Here is a 25885-nt window from a genome sequence, read left to right on the forward strand (position 1 = left end):
TATTCATTCCATCTTATTATTTATGCATAATAATCTCATTTAATATATCCACATGTAAAAGGAAATGATTCTCTGTTAGGGAATGCTAATGGTCTCTTCCAACTCTTTGATTCTATGATTCTATAAAATTGTTTATTGACTTCAAAATTTATAACCATATACAAATCAAAGGACCAGTCATGTTTTATGGAAAATCAGGATGCAAAGAGATCTTGTAAATTGTGCACCTTTGAGACTAACTGAAACAAAGAAGCTCGTAACATGAGGTTTCATAGACTTGAGTCTACTTCCACAGATGGATTTGGTCTGTTGGCTGAAGAACAATGTCTGGCTTGTTAGAAAAATCTTTGGGGTGGGTGATGTATCTCTTGTCCCAAACTGGTACCAACTGGATCAGATGCAGTCTTCTCTGGAATTCAGGATCAAAGCCAACTCCAGCACAGGAAAATCTTTCAGGAACAATGCCTAGTGAAACAGCTGCTTAATTAATGAAACAGACTTCAGCAGAACATCATTCAAATGAGGGTTTATTTTGTCTGACTTACTATTTACAAAACTAATAGCTACAAGTATTGTATATCACATCCTTCTCTTTCAGAGTCCATGCTCAACACCTACTTCTCAAACAGTCCTTTGTTCTCTATTCCCACGATGCAGGCACGTAGTTAAGGGGGGGTTTCAGGGGTCTGGACCCCCCTTCCAGGAGAGAAAAGGGCCCTTGTTGGAGCGTGCACGTGCATGCGCACAGCCCCAAAGAAACGCTGGGGACGGAGAGCGCTAGTCTTGCTCTCCTCTAGGCTTCAGGAGGAGCAGAAGTGGCGCTCTCCCTGGCGTTTGTTTGGGGTTGTGCGCGTGCACGTGCACGCTCCAACAAGGGCCCTTTTCTCTCCTCCCGGCCCTGGCAAAGCCAGGAGGAGCGCAAGTGCCGCCCCTAAACTTTTTGCGGGACCCGAGGGGGAGGAGCCAAAAAGCCCTGGAGGAGAGGGACGGAGGGACAAGAGGCTGCATCAAGCTGCATCTACACTCAAGAAATAACCAGGTTTGGCAGCGACTTAACTCTTTTGTGGCTCATGGCTGTGGAATTCTGGGAGTACGTTCTGTGGTCCAGATATTGAGGCTTGGCTCTATTCTGGCTCATTGCTATGGAATTCTGGGAGTTGGAGTATGTTCTGGGGTCCAGATATCAAGGCTTGGCTCTATTCTGGCTCATTACTATGGAATTCTGGGAGTTAGAGTAGGTTCTGGGGTCCAGATATCAAGGCTTGGCTCCTTTCTGGCTCATTGCTATGGAATTCTGGGAGTTAGAGTATGTTCTGGGGTCCAGATATCAAGGCTTGGCTCTTTTCTGGCTCATGGCTATAGGACACATCCTACATTTCAGACTTCTGCCTAGAAGGAATTTCAAAAGTCCTCATTTTTTGTAAGATGAGCAGATGTCCTCCTTTTATAGGATGTGTCCTATGTTTCAACCTTCTGGCCTGGATGAATGTAAAAATGTCTTCCATTTTTGGTAGGATAACACACGTCCTCCTTTATCCAGGATACGGCACACATTTCAGCCCAGGAGCAATGTCAAAACATCCTCGAATTTATCAAGGTGACCAGACATCATCCTTTATCCAGGACACGTCCTACATTTCTGCCCAGGAGGAATTTCAAAACATCCTGCTTTGCCAGCCTTTCCTTGAGGCTGAGAGTGTGTGACTTCCTTGCCTAGTGGGTCTTCTTGGTTTGTTCAGAGAGTTTGCCTTTGTCAGCCTTTCCTTGAGGCTGAGAGTGTGAGACTTCCTTGCCTAGTGGGTCTTCTTGGTTTGTTCAGAGAGTTTGCCTTTGTCAACCTTTCCTTGAGGCTGAGAGTGTGTGACTTACTTGCCTAGTGGGTTTTCTTGGTTTGTTCAGAGAGTCTGCTTTTGGTGACTTGGGTGTGTGCGAGTGTGTGCCTTCAAGAGGTTTTCTTGGGAGGTTTGTTCAGAGAGGGTTTGACTTTGCCATCCTCTGAGGCTGAGAGAATGTGACTTGCCCAATGGTTTTTGGGGATTTGCCTTCACCTTCCCTTAAGGCTGAGAGAGTGTGACAAGCGCTGTGATGTCCCTTATGCGCCGCACAATTTGGACATGATGCATAAGCCATGTCATCGACACGTACCCCATGTAAGATATTTAGCCTTCTCTGTTGGAGAGAATCAGATTTTCATTGAATCCTGGTCTCCAGAGTCATAGAATCCTAGAGTTGGAAGAGACTGCAAGGGCCACCCAGTCCAACTCCTTTATTCTGCCATGCAGGAACTCTCAATCAAAACATCCCCATTGACAGATGGCCATCCAGCCTCTGCTTAAAGACCTCCAAAGAAGGAGACTCTGCTGCACTCCGAGGAAGGAGTGTGTTCCACTGTTGAACAGCCCTTACACTCAGGAAGTTCCTCCTAGTCTAACACACAAAGCTATATACCAACCTCCTATCCAGGATGAATGTCAAAATGTTCTCCATTTTGAGCATGACTGAGAAACATGAATTTATATTGTTTTTTATTAATGTTTTTGGCTTTTAGTTGGTGTGTTCTCCATTTTTGAACATCCTACAATTTGTCCTACATTTTGTCGTGCATCATGTCCTACAGTTTTCCTACATTTTGTATCTTGGGGGGGGGGGCTCTTAGCATCTCAAAATGGTGGCACTTAGTCTGGACCCCCCCTTCCCCAAATCCTGTCTACGTCCCTGCATGATGTAGTCCAGCCTCTTCCCACATAGGAACCAATCACAGTACAAACAACAAAAATATCATGTTTACATTTTGTCTCGGCCATTTGTCCTTGAACATCTTGTTTTTCCAGCCTAGACTTCCTGGCCTTCAATAGGAACATTTTTTTTACTTTAGCAAACTATTGTCACATCGGAACATTTTAAATATAAATACAAATATACATGAACATGGCTCCCATGTGTTAAAACTACTATCATATTCCTTCCCTTTTACCCTGAAGTTGAGAAAAAAAATATTTTGCCAAATTCCCCAGGTAATTTAGGTTGAGAGAAGCAATAACTATAGGACGAGACACTGTGATATTGGATCCTTTTTGATAGAACTGGTGCTTTAGTTTATTTCACTGAATAAGCAGTTTGATGATATTCTTAGCATTTGACATTCTTTACTCTGATAACCTTGATGATATCATAAGATGAAACATTAAAATAGTAGAATGGGACAAATAAATCTTATAGCCTGCCTGGCTGTCTGCCTCAATTCCTTCCTTCCTTCCTTCCTTCCTTCCTTCCTTCCTTCCTTCCTTCCTTCTTCCCTGTCCTCTGTCTCTCTTGTCACCCCACTCTTGAGATAAGAAGATACAAAACTTCAATTTAATACCTATGGAAACATAATTCCTTTCCCATCTTAATGTGACCAAGAGAAGCCTACACTGTACTAAAAGATGTGAAAGGCCCTAGTGCAGCCTTCAGGAAAGTTAGTCTTGGGAATAGCTGATGCTTAAAAGCCCTGTATGTCTGCCTCCAAATTTTGATGTCATAGTGTCACTCTGCCATGATGTATTTCTCCTTCTTGGCCTCCAATCCATGCCAAGACTGGTAAAGTCAGGCCCTTCCTGCAGCTGAGCAAACAATGAAGATTTTCACACCATCCTTTGCACAGAACCGGTTTTTTGTTGCAAGGTACAGGAGAAGCCCAGATTGGGTACAGGATGCCTAATGACTGGCCCAAATGTGTGTGATAAAATCTGACTGTTGAAGTTTACATCCCGCGTCTCGGGAGAAAAGGCATTGTGATAATCTCTTTGATAGAGACTAGGGCTGGGTCTCTCTTGTTCTTTCATTCTTTTTCTTCCAATTAATGCGAGGAGGAATTTATATGTATATTAATGAAGTAGAATTACATCCTAGCTTTACTGAGTACATATACATGTCTCTCCTTCTCATTTCATGATAAAAACAATTCAAATCAGATCGTTGAAGTACATCAGGATGAGTAAAGGAAGAACTAGTCTAAATAGTTTTCCTAGATCAGTGGTGACTTGCAACTCAGTATTCCAAGTCAGTCAACCAAATCATTGCAATATTTAGGTATATCAGCCAATATTGTGTATTTTTGATATTGGAATATAAAGGCCTCCTTACACTGCTCCTTGTCTTTCTCTCTTCTGAATTGAGCAGAGTGTCTGGCAGAGCTTCCAAGAAAAGACATACACACATGTAAGTCCATGTTATGGACACATAGGCCACAAATAGGATCTCACCCATCATTTCACTTTCGAATTTTCTTGTAATACCAATAAAAGTTGAAAGGTGTAATGCCAATGAAATTTGAAATGTGACCTATCATGGGTTTTTCTTGGCAAGTTTCTTTTTGGAGGTGGTTTGGCATTGCCATCTTCTGAGGTTGCGAGTGTGTGACTTGGTCACAGTCACTCAATGGGTTTCCATGGCCACTCAGGAACTGAACCTAGATCACTGGAGTCATAGTCCAGTGCTCAGACCAAAGTGGCTCTTCATGAAAGTTATCTGGAACAAAATGTTTTTATGATGTCATGGCTCTTGAAAAGATACATTCTGTTCCAGTTTGACATTGAACTGCAGTATCCTATACTCCTGCCATCTCTGAAAAGATACAAACACTCCATGACTAAGTAACTATGGGTAGTCAGGCTTCGTTCTCTCTGTCACACACTTCTTCTCTCTCTCTCCCTCCCCACTCCTCTCTTTCCTGCTTGTCTCTCTGCTTACTCTAATAAAGCATAAGTTAGCCACAAAAGTCTATTCTACTACTGCACAGGAAAGTGTGGTCACTCTCCATTGCTTCTGGACACATGTGCTTGAAATCTCCCTGCCCAGCTGATCATGCCTTGTTGGCTTTTCCTCTTTGCCATTGAGCTTAAGTCCATGATCAGACTTAAGACTCCCCAGCAAAACTCGGTTCACTCTTTCTCTCTCTCTTCTCTCTTTCCACTGGACTGACATTTCATGTTTATATATGCTAAATCTCAATCCACTATTCAAATATGGCGTGTGGCAGACATCTTTGTTCTTCCCATTAAAGCAAATAGCACAGGGCAAATAGATTTCTGTGATGTTTTGAACATTTTATAAATGCTCTTGTCTTTCTATGATATAATATACTGTCTTGTATTGTATTATGGAGGGCCAAAGTGGTGTAGCAGTTTGAGCACTGGTATAAGACACTGAGGTAACAGAGTTTGAATCCTGCCTCAACTCGAGAAATCCACAGTGTGACCTTGGGCAAGTCACATTTTCTCAGCCTCAGAGGATAGCAGTGACAACCCCCCCTGAACAAACTTGCAATGAAAACCCTCTGAAAGGTTCACCTTTGGGTTGCCATAAGTCAGAATCGACCTGAAGGCCGAGAACAACAGCAGCAAACATGTATGGTATATGCATGACATATCTTAAGGAAATGATTCCTTCTGGAGAGGGGTGAGAATATCATATATGCTGGGGCAGGGCCTGAGCAATGGCTGGGTAGGTCTGCCTGAATCTTCCCAATGCTCGGAAATGGATAATTGCAGTAAAATAAACGCAGCCAAAGAAAGAAATGTTGATTTTCTGAGGTGGATCCATAACAAGAAGATACAAGAACACAAGAAGGTAAAAACCATCAACTATTATTATCTCAAGAGGAGTCAGAACATTTTAGTTTCGTTTTTGTGTGGGACTGAAAATCATAGAGGAATCCTATCCACCATTAAAAAGACAAACGAGGCAGCTATAGGCTATTAAAAAGAATTTTGGGATAAGAACTTCAGCCTTGTAACTGCCTTAAATCGGGTGTAATTAACCCATAAATTATAAATGGACAGTAGCTTGAATGAGAAGAGAAAAGAGGACTGTTCACTGTTAATTGTTTAAAAGGGGGGGGGGGGAACCCCCTGCTAGCTGTTAGCTGCCTTAGTTAAGACAGAGAGGGAGAAGGAGGAAACTGGGAGGTGGAGAAGACGGAATAAATGTGAAATAAATGTCAAAAAAGTCAAATATATTAGGGGGGAAACTTTGGAAGAGAGGTGTAAGACAGACTGAGAAAGATAACCATTCAGACAGAGCTTTTGGAAGACTGTCTAGATTAGAACAAACTGAACAAACAGAAATGTTAAGAAGTTCCCCTAAAAATGGCTACTCCTTCAAATACACTCCCAGTGAATCAAGGAGAAGAAAAGGGTGAGGAAAAAAAAGAACAAGGAGGTGCAGATTCAGGAACAGGAGTAAAAGCAAGAATGATGGACTGTGAAAAAATGATGAATAAACTCACACAAATTATGAAACAGGAAAATGATATGAGATTTAAGGAGATGAACCATCTTCTGGAAAGACAAAAAAATGAAATAGTCCAAGCAAGAGAAGCGGAAAAGCAAGGTTTTTGACAGCAATTCAGAATGAAAGAGAGACTGTGACAAAGCAATTCCAATTACAAATGCAACGTGAAAGGACAAATTCAGATGAAAAATTTATGGAAATACAAAGTTGTATAAAACAAATACAAGAAGATGTGCAAGCATTAAAATTAGACAGTAAGGAACGCAAAGTCACACAAGGAAGACACCAAAGAGAGATGGAAACGAATAGAGAGAAGCTTTCGGAAATAGATAAAAGACTCATATATCTACAGGATTATCAAAGAAGAACAAATTTTGTTATCAAAAATATACCAGAGTTTGGGAAAAGAGACAGAAAATATGATTTGAAACAGAAATTTTGAAATTGCTACAAAAAATCTCCTCATCTCTGAATTGGACTGAATCAGATTTGGAAAGGGTACACCGCATCAGACCAGGGATGAACAAGATAACACCATGAGATGTAATCGTAAGAATAACGAATTACAACAAAAGGAAGGACTGATGAATACGATGAGAAGAATCCAGAAAAATTAAAATTTGATGAAGCCAAATTAGAAATATATAATGACTACTGCTTGCAAACGAAAACGTGTATGATGTCGATGAAACCATGTACTATTGTGTTTTGAAGCTTTATTACAAAGGGACGCAGCAGAATTTATCCTTATTCAAGAGACGCACCAACAGAAAGAGGGGGAAAGTGAACTGAAACTGAACTGGGCAAAGAATTACGAGAAAGCATTTGGACGTTCTAAATTAAAGGGTGTAGCAATAATAACTGCAAAAAAAATGTAATTTTTTTAATAAATAAGGTAATTAAAATGACGAAGGAAGATATATAATAATACAGGGAGAATTAGGTGAGGATAATTATGTATTTGTGAATGTATATGCACCAAATGAAAAACAAGAAGAGTTTTATGAGAGAGCGTTAAAGAAATTGGAAAAAATACAAAAACAATATGTGATCATAGCAGGAGACTTTAACATGCAAACAGATAAGATTAAAGACAAGTCTAATCCCTCAGTAAATGATAAACATAGAAATATAACAAACTTGAACAAAATAATGAAAAAAGGGAATTAAAAGTTGTCTGAAGATTAGTAAAAGGAGATGAAAAGAAATATACATATTATTCTGCTGTACATAAAACATATACTAGAATAGATTCCATTTTTGTTTCAAAAATATGATAAATAAAGTTTTAGATACTGAAGTATCAAGTATAAAAATAAGTGACCATGCTTTGGTGAGTGCAGAAATTATTATTAAGAAAGATTATGAACAGATAAAGAGGTGGAGGTTAAATACCAAGATAATGAATTATAAAGATATAGTAGATAGCATTGGAAAGGAATGGCAAGAAATATGGGATATAAATAATAAAGATGTGACAAAAGGTTTGCTATGGGATATGATGAAGGCAGTAACTAGAGGAATATGTATAAAAGAATGACACAACCCTTGAAAAAGACAAGAAGAAAGAAAAAGAAATTAGAAACAGATATAGAACAATTGGAGAATAAATATATAGTTAATAAAAATAAGCAGATTTATATGAAATTAAGGGCAAAAAGGGAGGAATTGCCAAAGATAGAAATAAAGTACAAGAAAATTTGATTTATTTAAGAAGGAAATATTTCGAATATAGTAATAAAAACTCAAAAATGCTGGCCAGGTCCACACAGAAAAAGAAAATGGAAAGTATGATAAATATAGTGAAGGATAAAGCTGAGAAAATGTGTAGATTGATGAAAGAAAAAATAAAAAAATTTGATGAATTTTATAAACATTTATATCAAGCAGGTAAAAACCCATTAGAAAAATAGAAAAATATGTAGAAGAAAATTGGGGACAAATATTAAAGGAAGAAGATAATGAATTACTGGAAAAACCCATTGAAAAGGAAGAGATAATACAAGTAATTAAGAAAGTAAAAAATGGGAAAACTCTAGGATTGGATGGTTTAGGACCTGAATATTATAAGGTGTTTGAAAAAAATAACAGTTCCAAAATAGTTAGAGTTATATAATGGAATAATAAATGGAGAAAAAATCCCGGCATCATGAAAGCAATCATTGGTAATATTAATACCAAAAATAGAAAAAGATTTAACAGACCCAGGGTCATATAGACCTGTATCATTAATAAATCAGGATGCAAAGATATTAACAGGAATAATAGCAAATAGAATGAATAAATGTATGTATAAATATATAGGGAAAGATCAATGAGGATTTGTGAAAGGAAGACAGATGTCTAATTTAGTAGGTAGAGTTTTGAGTCAAATACATGTGATGGGGACAATAAAATCAAAAGCAGGGATCTTGGCATTAGATATAGTTAAAGCATTTGACTGTGTGGCATGGCCAACATTAAAAATAATTATGAAAAATTCGTAATGGGGGAAAAATAAAGGGCTTAATAGACCAATTATATTGTAATAATTCAATTAAAGTAACAGTCAATGATGGAATTACAAGGGAAATAAAAGTAACGAGCGGTACAAGACAAGGATGCCCGTATTCACCAATATTATTCGCAATGGTTATAGAAATGTTAGCAAATGTTATAAGGAAAGATAGATGTTTGGAAGCAAAAGGATTGGAAAATAAACATAAAATCAGTTTATTTGCTTACGACACGTTATTAACTATTAAAGATTTAAAGGACAAAATAGGAAAAATTAAAGAACATTTGAATCCATTTGGAGAGATAACAGGACTTCGAATTAATTGGAATAAATCAGAAATGATGTTATTTAATTATACAAAAAAAGAAGGATTGGAGTTTATGAAACAAAAAAGAGTTAGGGATTAGAATAAAAAGTAATATATAAAATATTTAGGAATTAATATAACAAAAGATTTAAAAGAAATGGAAGGGAAAATTTTTATAGTACTACGGAAAGAAGTTGAAAACAAATTAGTAGAATATAAGAAAATTCAATGATCATGGTTTGGAAGAATAGCATTAGTCAAAATGAAAATTTTACCAAAATTAAATTTTTTATTCAGAATGATACCACTATAAATATCAGAGGTAGAATTAAGTAAATGGCAACTAAATGAATATTGTAATGGAGGAAAAAGAAGTAGATTAAATAAATAATTTTGGTACAAGTCTCAGAAAAAGGGAGGGTTAGGCCTCTCTAATATAAAAGGATGTTATGACGCCAACCACTTAAGATATGTAATAGAAGGTATGTTGGATGTACCAGATTTGGATTGGTTAGAAATTGGGAAAATAGAGAAAATTTAAAAAAAGAATTTAGTAGGAAAGAAATTAAAGACATTGAAAACCCATTTATGAACAATATATTAGAAATATGGAATAAATATAAAAAAGGATTAATGATCTCATGATAACACCAATAATAATGGAAATATCTTTCCCCCAAAATTTAAAATATTTATTAGATAAAGAATTAAAGGAAAGGAAAATAGGTAAAATAGAAAATTGGATGGAATTAAAAATAGGAAAAGAAAATATAAAAGAAAAACTTAGGGGAATAAATATGTCCTGGTTACATTTTATGCAAGTAGAACAATGGTTTAAAAATTGGAAGAAAAAATATAGAAAAAGGAAAATATACACAATTTGAACAAATAATCCAGAAAGGAAAAGAAATTAAGACGAAAATATGAAAGGTACAACTAGTAAAATTTATAAAATATTAATGGAAAATACGAGGAAAAATTAAATCAAATTATTTTAAAAGAAATATGGGAAGATGAACTAGGATGCAAATTTCATGACAATGAATCGAATAGGATTTGTGAACAAAGACATTTGAAAAATGTATCAGTGCGAATTAAGGAACATTATTATAAATTGATCTGGAAATAGTATTTCACACCAGTAAGATTACATAATATAAACAAAGATAATTCAAAATATTGAGGAGAGGCTGTCAGGAAGTAGGATCATATTATATACATACGTGGTTGCAATGTAAATATGTACAAAAATGTTGGGAAATAGTAATAGTAGAGATTGAAATTATTATGAATATAAAGATAGATAGAAAACCAAACATAGTATTGTTATCAATATACAATGAAGTAGAATGGAAAGAGGAAAAAACCTTCTAACAAATTTGTTTACTGTTCCGTGATTAATCATAGCAAGAAATTGGAAAACAAAAAGTAAATGTGAAATTGGAGGACTAGTATAAAGAAGATTGGAAGTTAGCAATTAATGACAAATTATCATGCAAAGCGAAAATAAAAAAAGAATTATGGAAAAGAAATGATTTTGATGAAATATGGAATTTTTTTATTGAAAATATATTAAGAAAAGAAGATGGGAAATGACTTCCACAGGAGGAGTTAAAATTTTGGATGGAGTATAAAGAAGGGAATGGCTCTGGGGGGAAAGGGGTGCACTGAGGGGATATTTAGGGTTTTTTTTCTAAAAAAAAATATGAATAAGATGCAAAAGTACATATATGTATGGAAAGAATGTTAAATCTGTTTTGTTTTGTAAAATTTCAAAAAACTAAATAAATTAAAAAGAGAACATTATATATGCTGATGGTGACTGGTGACTGGGTCTAGGTTTGAATGTGACTAGCACTGATCTGCTGCCATGGTCTCAAAGGAGACAAGGCAGCAGAAAAAGAGAGAGGAGTGCACACCCATATCTCCTTCCCTGGTGCTCTTGGCCCAGGGATGGGGAAGGAAGGGTGAGTGTGCTTACGCATGCATGCATCCTTCCCTCCACCTTGGCCAATGTAAGAACCAGGGAAAGAGGAGCGTATATGCAGGCACATGTGTGCCCCTCCCACCTCCACTGATGCCTCACTTAAGACCCAGGACAGCAGGGTAGGGATGAACACGTCAGGGTTTTCTCCATCTCCATTACCACCCAGTCACAGCCGATTAGGGGCTTATTGTGTGAATGCTTTGAGCCACCCAGTGTTTGTCTCTCTGTGTGCAGCTATCTGTTTATCTGTGCCTTCAGTAAGGTTAGACTCATCTTCCCAGTGGCTCCCCCACATACAGTAGGCCCAAGAGATAGGCCTGCTGGATTCCTTGTGGGGCAGGAGATCTCCTTCCCTGGGAAGGACACCAAGTGGTCCATCACCCAGTTGGCCTCGGTGCCATCCACCACCAGAGTTGGAAATGTGGCTGCTGGGATTCTTACATCATGGGGTAACCATATCCAAGTGAAATGGGACCCCAGGCTATAGCCACATAGCCTGGTGGGACTGGCTGAGGCTGCAGCCCCTCAGGGCCTGATGAAGGATGTTAATGCAGGCCAGCAGAGCCTGAGTCCTCGGGAACCACTGCCTGCATACCCTGCACTTGCTTGGCCATCAGGACTCCCAACAGCCCTAGGTGGGCATTGGCTGCCTTGCACTCACCCAGTACCACTTATCAACCAACACAGGTTGATACCAATATTAGGGATGCCCTTGTTAATAGAGTTATGGCACACTGACATTCTGATAAATTGTTTTAATTTCTGAGAGTGTGAAGGGTATAGTGAATCTATGCTGTCTTGGTGATCCTTTCCAACACATTTTTCCTTCTTTCTGCTCAGAATGTCAGATCACTCATCATACACTAGGATTCCCTAATGTATAATGTGATATTTACTACTCCTTCAAGCACAGATGGTATCGAACATGTTTTCTCCAGTGCTGCATGAACTCAAAAGATTTGAGAATGATGATTATCTAACCTATAATTTCCAAACTTGTGATTCTGGCTGCCTGTAGAACTGCAACACCAACAAGAGCTTGGCGAATTCAGAGCCAAATAATCTGGATTTCTTTAAATGGTCATATATAAAGGATCCTTTGAAAGGAACATCTGCTTGAGGCTAACAATGAAGCTTGGACAGCTCATCACTTACACATCACTTACTGCCAGTGCTTAATGTGGAGTCTTTGGATCAGCAAAAGCTGCTGCTTGGTTGGATGTGGTTGTTTATAGCTGGGTATTACATGAAAACAGAGCAAGAGATGCAGGTATGGATGCTTGTGCATCATTGGGAATGAGCACAAACTGTAATGGCACTTTCAGAGGTTTCATTATTCCTCATCTTTCTCTTGACTGATATTTTGAACAAACGTTTGGGCTCCATGTGCAGCGGGCAACGCCAAATTCATCAAAATCCTCTTCGTTCCAAAGGAGATCTTTTCATTGGGGAATTTGCGTCCATTACATTAGCAGAAATGTTATTAAACGACTTTAGGGAAACACCGGGAACATCCTATGGAGTTTGGTAAGCAAGAAGAAGATGCTAGAAGTGTGGCTTTGACTCAGTTTAATATGATTTAAGCGGGTCTGGTTTAAATTCTTTTAGTGTCAACGCAGATGGATCAGTGGTGTACCTAAAGTTGGTGTCTCTCTCATTTCAGTTTATACTCCTTAGGCTTTTCTGGACTAACGTTAAATCATAATTCTCATATAACTAGCAAAATTAAAATTCTATCTTCAAATTACGATATTGTATACACAACCTAAGTGTATTTATATAGACATAGTGAATATTTGGTTAAAATGGGTTGTTTTAATTTTTTAAAAAAAAAAGAATCAAAATTTTCAAATGTTCATGGGCTGAGGGAAATCAATGAAAATAGATTGATTTTTACTGGTATATTTGCAGCAGATTAATTTCTCCCAGGTGCTCAAAGAATACTAATCAGAAATGATTCCTCCATACACAGCTATATTCTTGAAGTACTGAAGTGGCAGAGAGACTAGGAACCATGTTTCTTTCAAAAGAAATAGTAAGAATTGAAATCATGTTGGTACCAAACCACACCACTGTCTTTAAATTCTTTAATTCTAGTTGTAGTCTAAATGTATGCCTCTGCATCACGATACAATTGATGGATGAAACCTCTGAAAGAGGATATCACAAGTCCATTGGCTACTCTTATATCCTTCCTATTTTATTCTCAAGGTTTCCCCTGGTATAATGAGTAAATAAAGTGCATTTCTACCTTTGATATAAACTTGTAAAATTAATTCTGAATGCAGGATGTTGACTAAGAACTACCAGCTTGTCTTAGCCTTTGTTTTTGCCATTCATGAGATCAACATGAATGACAAGTTGCTGCCCAACATCACACTGCAAACAGCAATCTGGAATAATGCATTTAGTTCACTGAAAGCCAGTTTGGCCACATTGGGTTTCCTCTCAATGGGACGAATGGATGTTCCCAATTACAAATGCACCTGGGAAAAGAATCTCATAGCCATCATCGGTGGTCACACCTCTCAAACGTCCCTCCAGATTGCCAATATCTTAAATATCTATAAACTTCCACAGGTATGTATGGTCATACTCCTTCCCTTAGTACAGATTTTTTCTTCCATTGCCTCTACTGCTATATCCTTCTCCAAATTTGTACATTTTAAATGGTCTTGTCAGTACTGTGTGTCTACTCAGTTAACAGTTCAGTTGTGACTTTGCCATTCATGTGAATTTGTTTTAGTAAATGCTCCACAGTGCCTTTTCATTGCCTTGATTTCTGTTTCAGCCTGGCATCTGAGTTGTATGCTCTAGCAGAGTAAATGTAAGATACATCTTTGCATGCCTTCATTGAAACCTCTCCCTGTGAAACTCAGTGCAATGATTCCATGTTGAAAAAGACCTGCACCACCCTGCCCAATTCCATCCTGATTTTGGAAAAGATTTGGAAAACATTATTTCTAACTGTAGTAGGATGGATGATGGGGAAAATGTCTGGGTCAAAAGAGGGATAAAAGCCAGGATCTCTTAACTAAGCAAACAGATAGAGAGGCTAAGCCTCACAATCCAGAAGGTACTCCACATATTCATGTGATGCATGCTTCTGCCAACACAAGGGATGGGAGAAAAGTACATTTTAATTCATTTGGGGAGGGGACCTTGTCCATTTTGTACCTTGCAGAACCCCATACACTCCTGAAAAGAAGCCATATGCTGAATTCTAGATATTTCCAACTTTAGGGCAGCATAACAGTGTTACAAAACTGTGTACTTTCGATGAATGACTATGGTAAAAAGCTTGTATTTTTGAATGTGCAGAAATGTGCTTTAGAGTGTGGTCAAAGTGGCTTAAATTTTATAGCTGCTATTCTTCCTAGCCAGGAAATTTGTAGGTGGTGCCACCTCTTTAAGTCTAATTTAATTTCCTTCCACACCTTGGTATAATTATTTTGACATAGTTCTGTATTTTTTGTTGATAAACTTATACCCAAATACCTTACCTGTTTCTTTCTTTGAAAACCTGTTTTCTCCACCACTTTAGCAATATCTTTATCTGCGATGTTCATGGTCAACATCATTGTTTTTGTTTGATGAATTCTGTACCCCGATACTTTACCATAGTCCTTTAAGATCTTCATCAAATGATCACTACAGTCAAGAATATTGGTAATACAGTTGGCCCTTCTTATACACGGATTTTTTATACACGGATTCAAGCACACACGGTTTGAAAATGTTCCAAAAAAGCGTAAATTTACCTTGATTTTCCAGTTTTTATAAGGGACACCATTTTGCTATGTCATTATATTTAATGGGACTTGAGCATACACGGATTTTGTTATACACGGGGAATCTTGGAACCAAACCCCAGCGTATAACAAGGGTCCACTGTAGTAAGAGCAACATCATCGACGTACTTTGTAATTTTGATTTTTAACCCTGACACCTTCTATTGAGGTGTCCCTCCTAATTTTGTTCAATATAACCTCAAGTGTTATTATAAATAATAGGGGGGTAAGAGGGCAGCCTTGTCTAACTCCTTTTGTAATTTTGAACAATTTTGTTCTTTCCCCATTGATTGAAACACACGCTTCTTGATTGTGATATAATGTCATAATCCAATTTAAAAAGTTATCTCCTACCTCCATTCTTTTCAGCACCGCAAACATGAACTCCCACCTAACGTTATCTTATATAAGTCCTTCTCCGCATCCAAGAATATCATTGCCAATTTTTTATTAACATTTTTTCCATGAATTTCGATTAAATTTAATAAATTTCTAATATTATCTCTAATTCTCCTCTTGGGAAGAAAACCATTTTGATCCAAGTGTATCCAATTAACCAATATTTTTTTTAATCTTTCTGCCAATATAGATGCCAATAATTTATAGTCCGAATTCAAAAGCGAAATCGGTCTATAATTTTTTGGTTCCAGTAGTTCTTTCTCCTCTTTAGGTATTAAGATAACGTTAGCCTGAGTCCAAGTCTGCGGTGATTTAATGGTCAAAATCTCGTTCATTGTTTCCATCAATGGGGGACCTAATTCCTTTTCAAACAATTTATAGTATTCATTAGTAAAGCCACCCAGTCCAGGCGATTTTCCTTTCTTGGATCTATGAATCGCGTCAACTACTTCTTGAATAGTAATGGGTGCATTCAATGTTTGTTTCTGTTCTTGTGTCAATTTTTTTAATTTCCTGTGTCTCTAAATATCCCTCAATCAAACTCTTCTTTTCCCCGGTCTCTGAAAACAATTCCAAAAAGTATCTAAAAAATACTTTCTTAATTTGATTCTTATCCATAATAATTCTATCTCCTTCTTTTATGGTCATTATTGTCCTCTTCTTTCTTTCTTTTTTCAACATGTATGCCAGGAGTTTCCCAGGCTTATTTGCCCCCTCAAAGTATCTATGTTTCATATATTTCAATTTATTATCCATTTCTTCCACTGTCAATATTGAAATTTGTTTTTGTAAATATTTAATTTCAGTTACAGCTTCTACGGTTTTTATATCCCTTTTCAAAACGTTTCCCCATTTTTCTAAATCTTTAAACAAATTATTCAATTTCTCTTTCTTTTTCTTTTTCCATTCACTATATTTTTGGATCAAATATCCCCTCATCACGGCTTTGGACACCTCCCACACAATATGCATTGGGCCCTCTTTATGACTATTTTCCTTAAAGTAATGCAAAATTTGCTTCCCCAACTCTATTCTATTTTTTCACCCTTCAAAATATTTAAGTTCAATCTCCAATTATAGTCTCTGTGGCCAAATTCTAATTCTAGGATTACAGGGTTATGGTCTGACCACACTTTGGGGCAAATTTTAACTTTTTTAATTTTCGTAGCCAAATGAGCCAAAATCCAAAACATATCCAGCCTGGACCAAGATTTATGACTGTTGGAATAAAAGGTATAGTCTTTGGCATTGCCATATTTCACACGCCAGGGATCTTGAAGAACTGCCAACTCAATCAAGTCAAAAAAATCTTGGGGAAGTCTCCCTTGAATTTTTTTTGGAATTTTAACAGAAGCTCTATCTAAATTGGGTTCGACGACCCCATTCCAATCCCCCATCACAATCACTGTCTCATAGTTTAACGAAATTATTCTTTCTTTAAGATTTCTATAAAATTTGCCTTTATTATCAAGGGGGCCATAAACTCCTACCAACAGGATTTTTTGTGCATTGTACTCCAACTCCACCAAAAGGTAATATGCTTCCGGGTCACTATGAATAAATCTTACACCATATTTAGGTTTAACATAAATTACAACACCCCTCTTTTTAAACTTTGTAGCTGCAACAAATTCCTGACCCAATTTAGCACATCTAAGATGTTTAACATCTCTATCCCTTAGCCTTGTCTCTTGAAGACAACACATGTCCAAATTTAGTTTTTGTAGATAATGATACACCTTTTTCCTCTTCTGGGGCGTGTTCATACCTTGAACGTTTCAAGTGCCTAATGGTGGTACTCCCTAAATTAATGTTCTTATTTCAGAACATCCCTATCATTATGAAAGACACGATTTTCAAAGAGTGGAATAAAGATATCATGAAATTCATTTGGCAGGACAAAAAACCCAGAATAAAGCTCAAAATTAAGCAGGATAGGACTGATAATGGTGGATTGAGCCTGCCCAATTTACAATGGTATTTCTATGCAAATGTATTGGATTGGTTATCCGATTGGTTTAGGCTGGATGATAAGAGAAATTTGGCTGTGGAAAGTGCAGGGTTGAAGTTCGGACTGCATGCTTACCTTTTTTATGATAAAGTTAAATTGGACAGGGAATTTAATGATCATTTTATCTGGAAAACCCTGATGCGGGTTTGGCTGAAATATAAACAAAAATGGTGTCCAAAGGTTCCTCTGTGGGCTTCCCCAGGAGAAGCGTTTCTAAAGAGAGAGGTATATAGCGAAAGTAGATGGATAAGATATAGTGATATAATTAAACTGGTTCAGGGTAACCAGAAACCTAAATCACAGGAGGAGATCGTTGAAGATGGTTTCGTATTTAATTGGTTCTCATATAGGCAATTGAATGAAAGATTTAAACAGGATCAAAAGGCGTTAGGTATCGCTCCTGCCATCCCAGAATTAGAAAGAATGGTTAAAGATGACTTAAAAACAAAAAGGATATCTAAATTTTATGACTTGATTCTGAAATTTGAATTAGAGGACGAAGTTATTAAAGAATATATGATCAACTGGGTGAAGGACTTGAATCAGCGGGCTCTTAAATGAACTTATCTACTATTTATGTCTCTGTTCCTGAATCTAAAAGGGTCATGTTTCCCTAAATAAAGGAAGAACTGCATTTCCTTTTATTTATTTTTTATATGTGTTTCCTCTCCACTTCTAGCTGAGCTATGGGTCTTTTGACCCCATCTTCAGAGATAAAATTCAATTTCCCTCTCTTCTCCGGATGGTGCCAGATGAAATCTTTCAGTATTTTGGGATTACTCAACTGTTTGAATATTTTGGATGGAATTGGATTGGTCTCCTCATTCCAGAGGATGAAAGTGGAGAGAGATTTCATCGAATCCTCAGTACAAGTCTTGTCCAGAAGGATATTTGCATTGCTTTGACACTATCCATTCCCACAGTGATACATGACAATATATCATTCCTTGAGAAAAGCCTAAATGCCATATTCTCTACTCTTTACTCAAAGAACATTAATGTGATTTTGGTTTATGGGGACTCTCAATCTATGGAGGGTTTACGGATGATTCTAGAAAGCCTTGAATTTGTTCAGAAGCAACCTATGGAGAGAGTTTGGATCACAACTGCTCAGTGGGATGTCACAAGTGTTTTCTCTGATAGTAACTTTACCGAAAGATCCTTCAATGGCAGCTTGTCCTTTGCCCTCCACACCAATGTGGTGCCAGGATTTCAGGAGTTTCTGCAGGACCTAAATCCAATTAAGTCCAGGATTTATCTCCTAAACTTGTTTTGGTGCAGTGCTTTTATTTGTTCTCTCCCACTGTATAACCTGAATTACCCAGATGCAAACAATTGCACTGAGAAAGAGAAAATTGGAAACCTTCCTGGATCTGTGTTTGAAATGGGGATGACTGGTCAGAGCTACAGTGTTTACAATGCTGTCTATGCTGTAGCCCATGCTCTTCATGCTGTCAATTCATTGAGCACCAAATGGAAAGCAATGGATACTGGGCACAGTTGGAGACTTCTGAATATTCAGCCCTGGCAGGTATGTCCAGGGAAAAATGACTACTTAGATAAATTTCTCATTACCTGTCCGCTAAGGTGAGTCACTTAAGCAGAGAGACAAAAAACACCTCCCACAATAACTATTTATAATTCTATCATTTTAATTATTGTTGTTGTGATAGCCTTCAGTTCATTTTCAACATATGGAAACTCTAAAGCAAATGTATCATAGGGTTTTCTTGACATGATTTGTACTTGGGATGGGGTTGCCTATGCTTTGCTATGATGCTGAGAGATTGTGGCTTGCCCAAGGTCCCCCACTGGTTTCCATGACTGGACTGGGATTCACATGCCAGTCTCCTAGTCACAGTACGCACTGGTTGTCGTTTTCATCATGTGTGCTTTTGTTTGCATGCACACCCACCCACCCACCAAGTTTTAAACTGATATGCCAGACACCCTGCCCAGGGATTGTGTATGAAGAGGGGAAGGAAGGAGAATTTGTTTAATATTTCAAATTCTTATAAAAGCTCTTTTCAGGATCCTCTCCTAAATATCTCCATGTAGAATTCATAGTACTTGCCAGGACCTATGAAGCTTGGGTTTGAAAATTAAAAAAACATACTCTTCTCATTAGACCCAGGCTGAATTTTAGATGTTTGAGGAAGGCTTTTTTTCAGTCCAACCACTATCACAGGACCATTGGGCGACAGCCAAAGATGACAGCCTAGACTACAGCACTACACTATTATAGCACTGTTATCCCACTTTTCACTACTGTGGCTGTGTCCTGTTGCTTTCTGGGATTTGCAGTTTAAGGAGGGACATTTAGGTTCACTGAAATACGAACCTGAAATGCAACAGCAGGTAGTCAGAGCAGTAAAAGTGGAATTGCAGCACTATATAAGAGTGTAGTGCGGTGATGTGGTGAGAGTCTTCTTGCTGGTTGCTCCAAGGCTGTGAATTTCCATTCCATGGGAACCCAGGCAGGCTACCTCTCTGCACTCATTGGATTAGCCTACGTTCAGAAAGAGTTTGTGCAACTAAATCCCTGCAGCAGAAGAATCATTTCATGGCAGAAGTTGTTCTTCTTTCCCCTCTGTCATTCTATTTTTACTATTTCATAATTTACTCCTCTGTTTTAAAAGGAAATTGTATTTAATCAGTTTTAGTTTTTCTATACCATTATAACTAAATGGTTTCAGCTGCATTTCTTTTCCTTTGTGTGATAAGAAATGAAGAATCTGGAACTAGAACACAGGCAGTATGACAAATAGATAATAGATACCTAGTTAGAAAGCAAATCCCTACTCCCACGAAGGGCCCAAAAAGACAGGCCAAAATAAAGCTGCTTTGGGTTACTTTGGAGGTATGCTGTTTAAATGACACATGCATCACAGAAGGCCAGAAGATGCACCAAAGCTGTGCTCCAGTCCTCAGGCCTGGAGCCTGGGTTTGGCATAGCTTTCAGGCTCTTAGGACACATACATCATTTAAATAGCATATCTCCAAAGTGACCTGAAGCAGTTTTAATTTGGCTAAACCACATAATAATCTTTTTTTTCCTGCTCCAATTTAGCTACGCTCATTTCTGAGATACATCCATTTTAACAATAGTGCTGGGGAAGAAGTCTTTTTCGATGAGAACATGGATCTAGCCTCTGGATTTGATGTCATCAACTTGGTCACTTTCTCTAATCAATCTTTCCAAAAAGTCCGAGTTGGAGGAATTAATCCCCAGGCTTCTGTAGCCAAAAGGTTCAGCATGAATGGCAGTGCTGTTGTGTGGAATCACAAGTTTGAGAAGGTAGATTTGCCTTTATTTGTCTGGAAAAGAGATTCTTTGCAAATGAAAACTAGAGAAAAACAAGAGATCACTTTTGACACTCAAAGGTTACCTTTGGCACATGCGGATTAATAGTCATTCCAAAGAGTTTGCATCCTAAAATCATAGCATCTTTGAGTTAGAAGGTATTTTTGTAAGATACCCCTGACCCTATACAGACCAGCAGAAAGTGCTGTCCTGTGGGCGGAGTCAGGGTGCAGTGTCCTCATGCTGGATACACTAACCCCGCCCCCAGGGGCCATTTTGGCATGCGCCGGTCCAAAGAATCATTATCTAACCAAGGGCTTTATCACACCAGCCTGTTTCTCACAGTAAAAAATTGAAATGGTAACTTAGCGCTTTGAGGGCAGCCATCTTCACATTCATTATCTTAGGGCTGCTGCCCCCATTGCACTCTCTTCCCTTCCCTCCTCCCTCCCTCACTTCCCATCATGCCTTTGGGTTTTTTTGAGCTTTTCGACTTTTGTTGTGTAGTTCTGCAGCTCTGTAGCTCTGACTTAATGTTTTAATTTTTAATTTTTAAAAAAACAACACTACTTTAAGGCTTCGGGGCTGTGGATTTGTGTGAAAACCAAAGGGTTATTTTTAATAAAATAGCAAGGGGGGAAGAGGGGACAATAGCATCATGTGAGTGCGAATTGCACAAATGCCCCGGGAATGGCTTTTCACACCCATGGCATCACGCAATTGGAAGCCCATTCACGGGATTTTCCCCTTGAAAGAGAAGGAACAGCTGGGGATGGGGCAGCTAAAGGAGGGAAATGGCATTGTGCTATCAGTGTCGCCGTCGCCACTTCCTTCTCAATTAAATCATGGTTTAAAAGACTCATGTGATTACATAAAAAAATCTAAAGTTTCTTCTCCATCTCTAAAGAAATGGAAAGATAGTGAACCACATGATCTCAGATAGGAAGAGTGAAATTTTCACCATTCTGAATTCTCATCTTTGTGCTTCACATTAGATGCAGCCATGTTCCAGATGTGTTGAGAACTGCCAGCCAGGATACAGCAGGCTTGTTCAGCCGGGGAATTATGTCTGTTGCTACGACTGTGTTCAATGTGCTGATGGGAGGATTTCAGACCACATTGGTAAGAAAAAGAAGATTGTGTCATATGGGGAGTATTTAATCTGCTGTATTTAATTTAATACAGCGGAATATTCTAAACCACAACCACTTCTTTCTTATAAGCTGCAGAAATAAAAAGATTCTAGGAAAGACTGGTTCTTTGGCTTGAGTCATATGGGGGAAAACAACAACAGATAGGTTGTATTTGGGGCACAGAATTCTGATGACACATGTCCTGACTCCGCACCTAGGGTGCCATGTTGCCACATGCTGCTCCAGACAGTGTGCAGCATTATGGGGCATCTCCACCACCGCGTCAACATGACACAGCACCGAAGGGGCACCATACAGCTGTGCTGCCAAAAAAGGAGCCACTTTTTGCAGCTCCTTTTTGCACCCTCCAACTGGGCCAAAATAGTGTGAATGCATCCCCTTTGAGTTTTATGTTTGCAGCCATTGCCTCACTGTTGTGTTATGCAAAAGATTTGTAATATGAGGATACTAATAGGGCTCAACCTGAGTCAGTGGAATTTGTGATCAGTGAGATATAGTTGGTCCTCGGAATCTGTGAGCGATCAGTTCTGGGACTCCCCCTGCAGAAACCAAAATCCAGTGATGCTTAAGTTCTGTTGTTACAAATGTCAATGCACATGGCCTCATCACCGTCAGAGACCTCTTCCGTTGTTCCTAGTTGATGGCTGCCCTGCCACCTTTCTTTTCCTCACTTCTCCATGTATCTTTCCACCACCCCAAGACCCCTGCCCACATTGGGCATCACTGATATAGAGCATAAGGAAGTAGCCAATTCTAGTTTCAGTACCTTTCTGTGTTCAAATATGTAATTAAAATACGTATGTTTGGAATAGATTGAAATAAACATGCAAATGAAATGATATCTGATTTAGAAAGAAAAAAGAATTATTTATAGCAAATATATCAAATATTCTCATAGAAGAAAGACCAAAATTTGGTTAATTCAAGCAAATTGATTTGTAAATGAAATTTGAAGAATATTTGCAGTGGTTTGGAAAACATTGAGAGATTTTTCATGTATTTCAGATGCAAGTGAATGTGCAAAGTGCCCAGATGATCACTATCCAAATGAGAAGCAAGTCCAATGCCTTCCTAAAAGAGACATTTATTTGTCCTACACAGAACCTCTAGGAGCAGTTTTGGCTTCCTTTGCAATCTTCTTTTCACTAATCACAATTATAGTAATACAAACTTTCATTCAGTACCAAGAAACTCCCATTGTCAAAGCCAACAACTGGACCATTACCTGTATTCTGCTTGTCTCTCTGTTGCTCTGCTTTCTTTGCTCCTTTCTTTTCCTTGGCACTCCAGGGAAGGTTTCTTGCCTTCTCCGGCAAACAGTCTTTGGGGTTGTCTTTTCTATAGCTATTTCTTGCATGTTGGCCAAAACCATAACTGTGGTGCTGGCCTTCATTGCCACAAAGCCAGGGAACAAGATGAGGAAATGGATTGGGAAGAAGCTGGCAACATCAGTGATCTTCGTCTGTTCTGTTATTCAAACTCTGATCAGTGCTGTTTGGTTAATAACCGCACCGCCATTTCCAGAGGCTGACATGCACTCCCAGCCGGCTGAGACCATCTTGCAATGCAATGAAGGCTCTGAGACTATGTTCTACCTTGCCCTGAGTTACATGTGGCTCTTGGCTTTCATCAGCTTCACAGTTGCTTTCTTCGCCAGGAAGCTGCCTGACAGTTTCAATGAAGCCAAGCTGATCACCTTCAGCATGTTGGTCTTTTGCAGTGTTTGGGTTTCCTTTGTCCCAAGTTACCTGAGCACCAAAGGGATAAATATGGTGGCTGTAGAAGTCTTCTCCATTTTGGTCTCTAGTTTTGCTTTACTGGCTTGCATCTTCTTCCCCAAATGCTATATCATTCTGTTGAGACCTGAGCTCAATATAAAAGAAGAGATAGTAAAGAAAAAGCATTGATATTCATACAAAACTCCATCTTATTCATCATGCATGATCTTCTTTAATATATATGCTTGTAAAATAAAATTACTCTATCAAGGAATGCTAAAGAGTTAGGACTATGATCCTTTGAATGTGGATGTATTTTTTCTTCTTCTCTTTTCCCCCACATTCACATTAATGTTGAGGAAAATAGTTTATCGCCTTCAGAATCTACTAATTATAACCATATAGAATTTAAATATATTAACTATAGGAGGAGACATGGAAACAAGGAAGTGCTGTTGGATACTTTCTTCATAGATCAGGTTCTTTAGTTCACTGTATAAGCAGTTTGATGATATTCTTAGTATTTGAATGTGTTTACTCTGATAACTTTGATTATATCACATGAAAAATGAAAACAGTACAGTTGGGGGGAAATTTTGTATCCTGCCTGTCTTCCTTTCTTCCCTGTTTTCTCTCTCCTTTATCACCTCATTCTGGAGATAATAAGACACGAAGCTTGAATTGAATACCTATGAAATGGAAACATACCTATGAAAATGGAAACAGAATCAGATCAGGAGTCAGAAAAAAAAAAAAAGTAACTAAGCAAAAGAAAAAAGACATTCACCAAATCAGTGAAAACTCAGAATCAAAAGAAATAAAAGAAGAAAAAAGGAAAACCAGGAGGAATAGAGGGAATCGATATAAAATAACAAAAAGGGAAAATAAAGAATATATAAATAGAAATAACAAAGAGAATAGAGAAAAACAACAAAATCTCTAAAAGACTATTATTCTGTAACATCAATGGGCTAAATTCAAAATATAAAACAAGGAAGATTTTTCATTTTTTAGTAAGACAAAAAATAGATCTGATATGCCTGCAGGAAACATATATATAAGAGAAAGACAAATTTGTCTTGAAAAACAAAACATTTGGAGAATTATTGTTTCCTGGGATTGGGAAACCGAAAAAAGGGAGTTGTAATTTATGTAAAAGAAAAAGGCATTGCAAAAGAGATTTTTAAAGATAAAGACGGTTATTATATAGCAATTGAAATAAAATTACACGTGGAAACAATATTATAAGTCAATTTATATGCTCCACAGGAAAATAAAGGGGGGGTTTATAAAAAAAAAACTCTGTCAAACAATACTGAGATAGGAATTTGAAAAAATGATCATAGCAGGTGATTGAAATGGGGTTTGGGATCCGAAAACAGATAGATCTAATGTAAAAGAAGGAAAGAAAAAACAAGGGAAATTACCTGATTCAGCATTTGAACTAATAGAAGAATTAAACCTAATAGATATATGGAGAGCAATACATAAGTCAGGCAAAGATTATACTTTTTACTCAGACAGATTTAATATGTGCATCAAAGGATTTCTGTAAAAACATTCGGAAAATAGAAATACTACCCAAAACTTTTTCAGATCATAATGCAATAAATATAGTCTTAAAATCACATAAAAAGGAATTTACATGGAAACTTAAAGACTATTTACTGAAGGATGAAGAGATTATCAATAAAATAAGACAGGATTTAAAGTGTTACTTTCAGGAAAATACTACTGCTGGAATACCGGCACATACTGTATGGGAGGCGAGTAAAGCAGTCATAAGAGGTCAATTGATACAGCAAGAAGTCTGGAAAAAAGATCTGAAAACCAAAAGGAGAAAGAAATAATGGAAAAAATAAAACAGAAAGAGCTAGAATTTAAACAGAATCCCAAAGATGGGAAACTATGTCAAGATTTCAAAATAATGAGAAATCAATTAAATCAGAAAATTACACAACAAGTAGCAGATAAGGTTAAGTATGCAAAACAACACTATTTTGAACATGCCAATAAATCAGAGAAATTGTTGGCATATAAAATCAAGAAGCAAAGAGAAAATAAAATTATAATTAAATTAAAAGAGAAAGGCAAGAATATACACACCCAGAACAAATTAAGAAAATAGCTACAGAATATTTCAAAAATCTCTTTCTAGCAGAGAGTCTACCTGAAACTAGGAAAGAAAAGATTCAAGAATGTATTAGAAACGAAATAGTCCCCAAATTTCTGATTTCCTAATAAAAACAGAAAATGGACAGGAGATTAAAACAGTAGAACAGCTTAAAAAAGAAGGAATGGTAATTCAGTGGCTTTCCTACTATAAGTTAAAAGGAAGATACACAAAAGACAGGAGTGATATCGGAATTGAATCAGAATTAAACATTTTAGATAAAACACTATCTTTGGGGGGAAAACATATGATAATAAAGGTATATAAAATA

At 37.5% G+C, this 25885-nt stretch overlaps 1 protein-coding gene across 1 annotated transcript; it reads left to right on the top strand.

The window, feature by feature from the left end:
- Positions 1 to 13353: 13353 nt before the first annotated feature.
- Positions 13354 to 23630, top strand: LOC149303892 (vomeronasal type-2 receptor 26-like). Its single transcript, XM_089480849.1, has 5 exons — positions 13354 to 13644; positions 17945 to 18796; positions 20336 to 20563; positions 21565 to 21691; positions 22729 to 23630. The coding sequence occupies exons 1-5, from the start codon at positions 13354 to 13356 to the stop codon at positions 23628 to 23630; spliced, it is 2400 nt and encodes a 799-aa protein (XP_089336975.1).
- The last annotated feature ends 2255 nt before the right edge of the window (positions 23631 to 25885 follow it).

Source organism: Sceloporus occidentalis, unplaced genomic scaffold (genome assembly GCF_023333645.1).
Source record: "Sceloporus occidentalis isolate IW3139 unplaced genomic scaffold, rSceOcc1.0.p SCAF_14, whole genome shotgun sequence".
In the NCBI taxonomy this organism is placed as follows: domain Eukaryota; kingdom Metazoa; phylum Chordata; class Lepidosauria; order Squamata; family Phrynosomatidae; genus Sceloporus; species Sceloporus occidentalis.

What these genes read in the sequence shown, in the direction of transcription:
- LOC149303892 (XM_089480849.1), top strand. Translation starts at nt 13,354, where the DNA reads ATGTTGACTAAGAACTACCAGCTTGTCTTAGCCTTTGTTTTTGCCATT. An exon ending in TGAATATTCAGCCCTGGCAG is followed by an intron (nt 18,797 to 20,335) that starts GTATGTCCAGGG and finishes GCTCCAATTTAG; the next exon opens with CTACGCTCATTTCTGAGATA. An exon ending in GAGGATTTCAGACCACATTG is followed by an intron (nt 21,692 to 22,728) that starts GTAAGAAAAAGA and finishes CATGTATTTCAG; the next exon opens with ATGCAAGTGAATGTGCAAAG.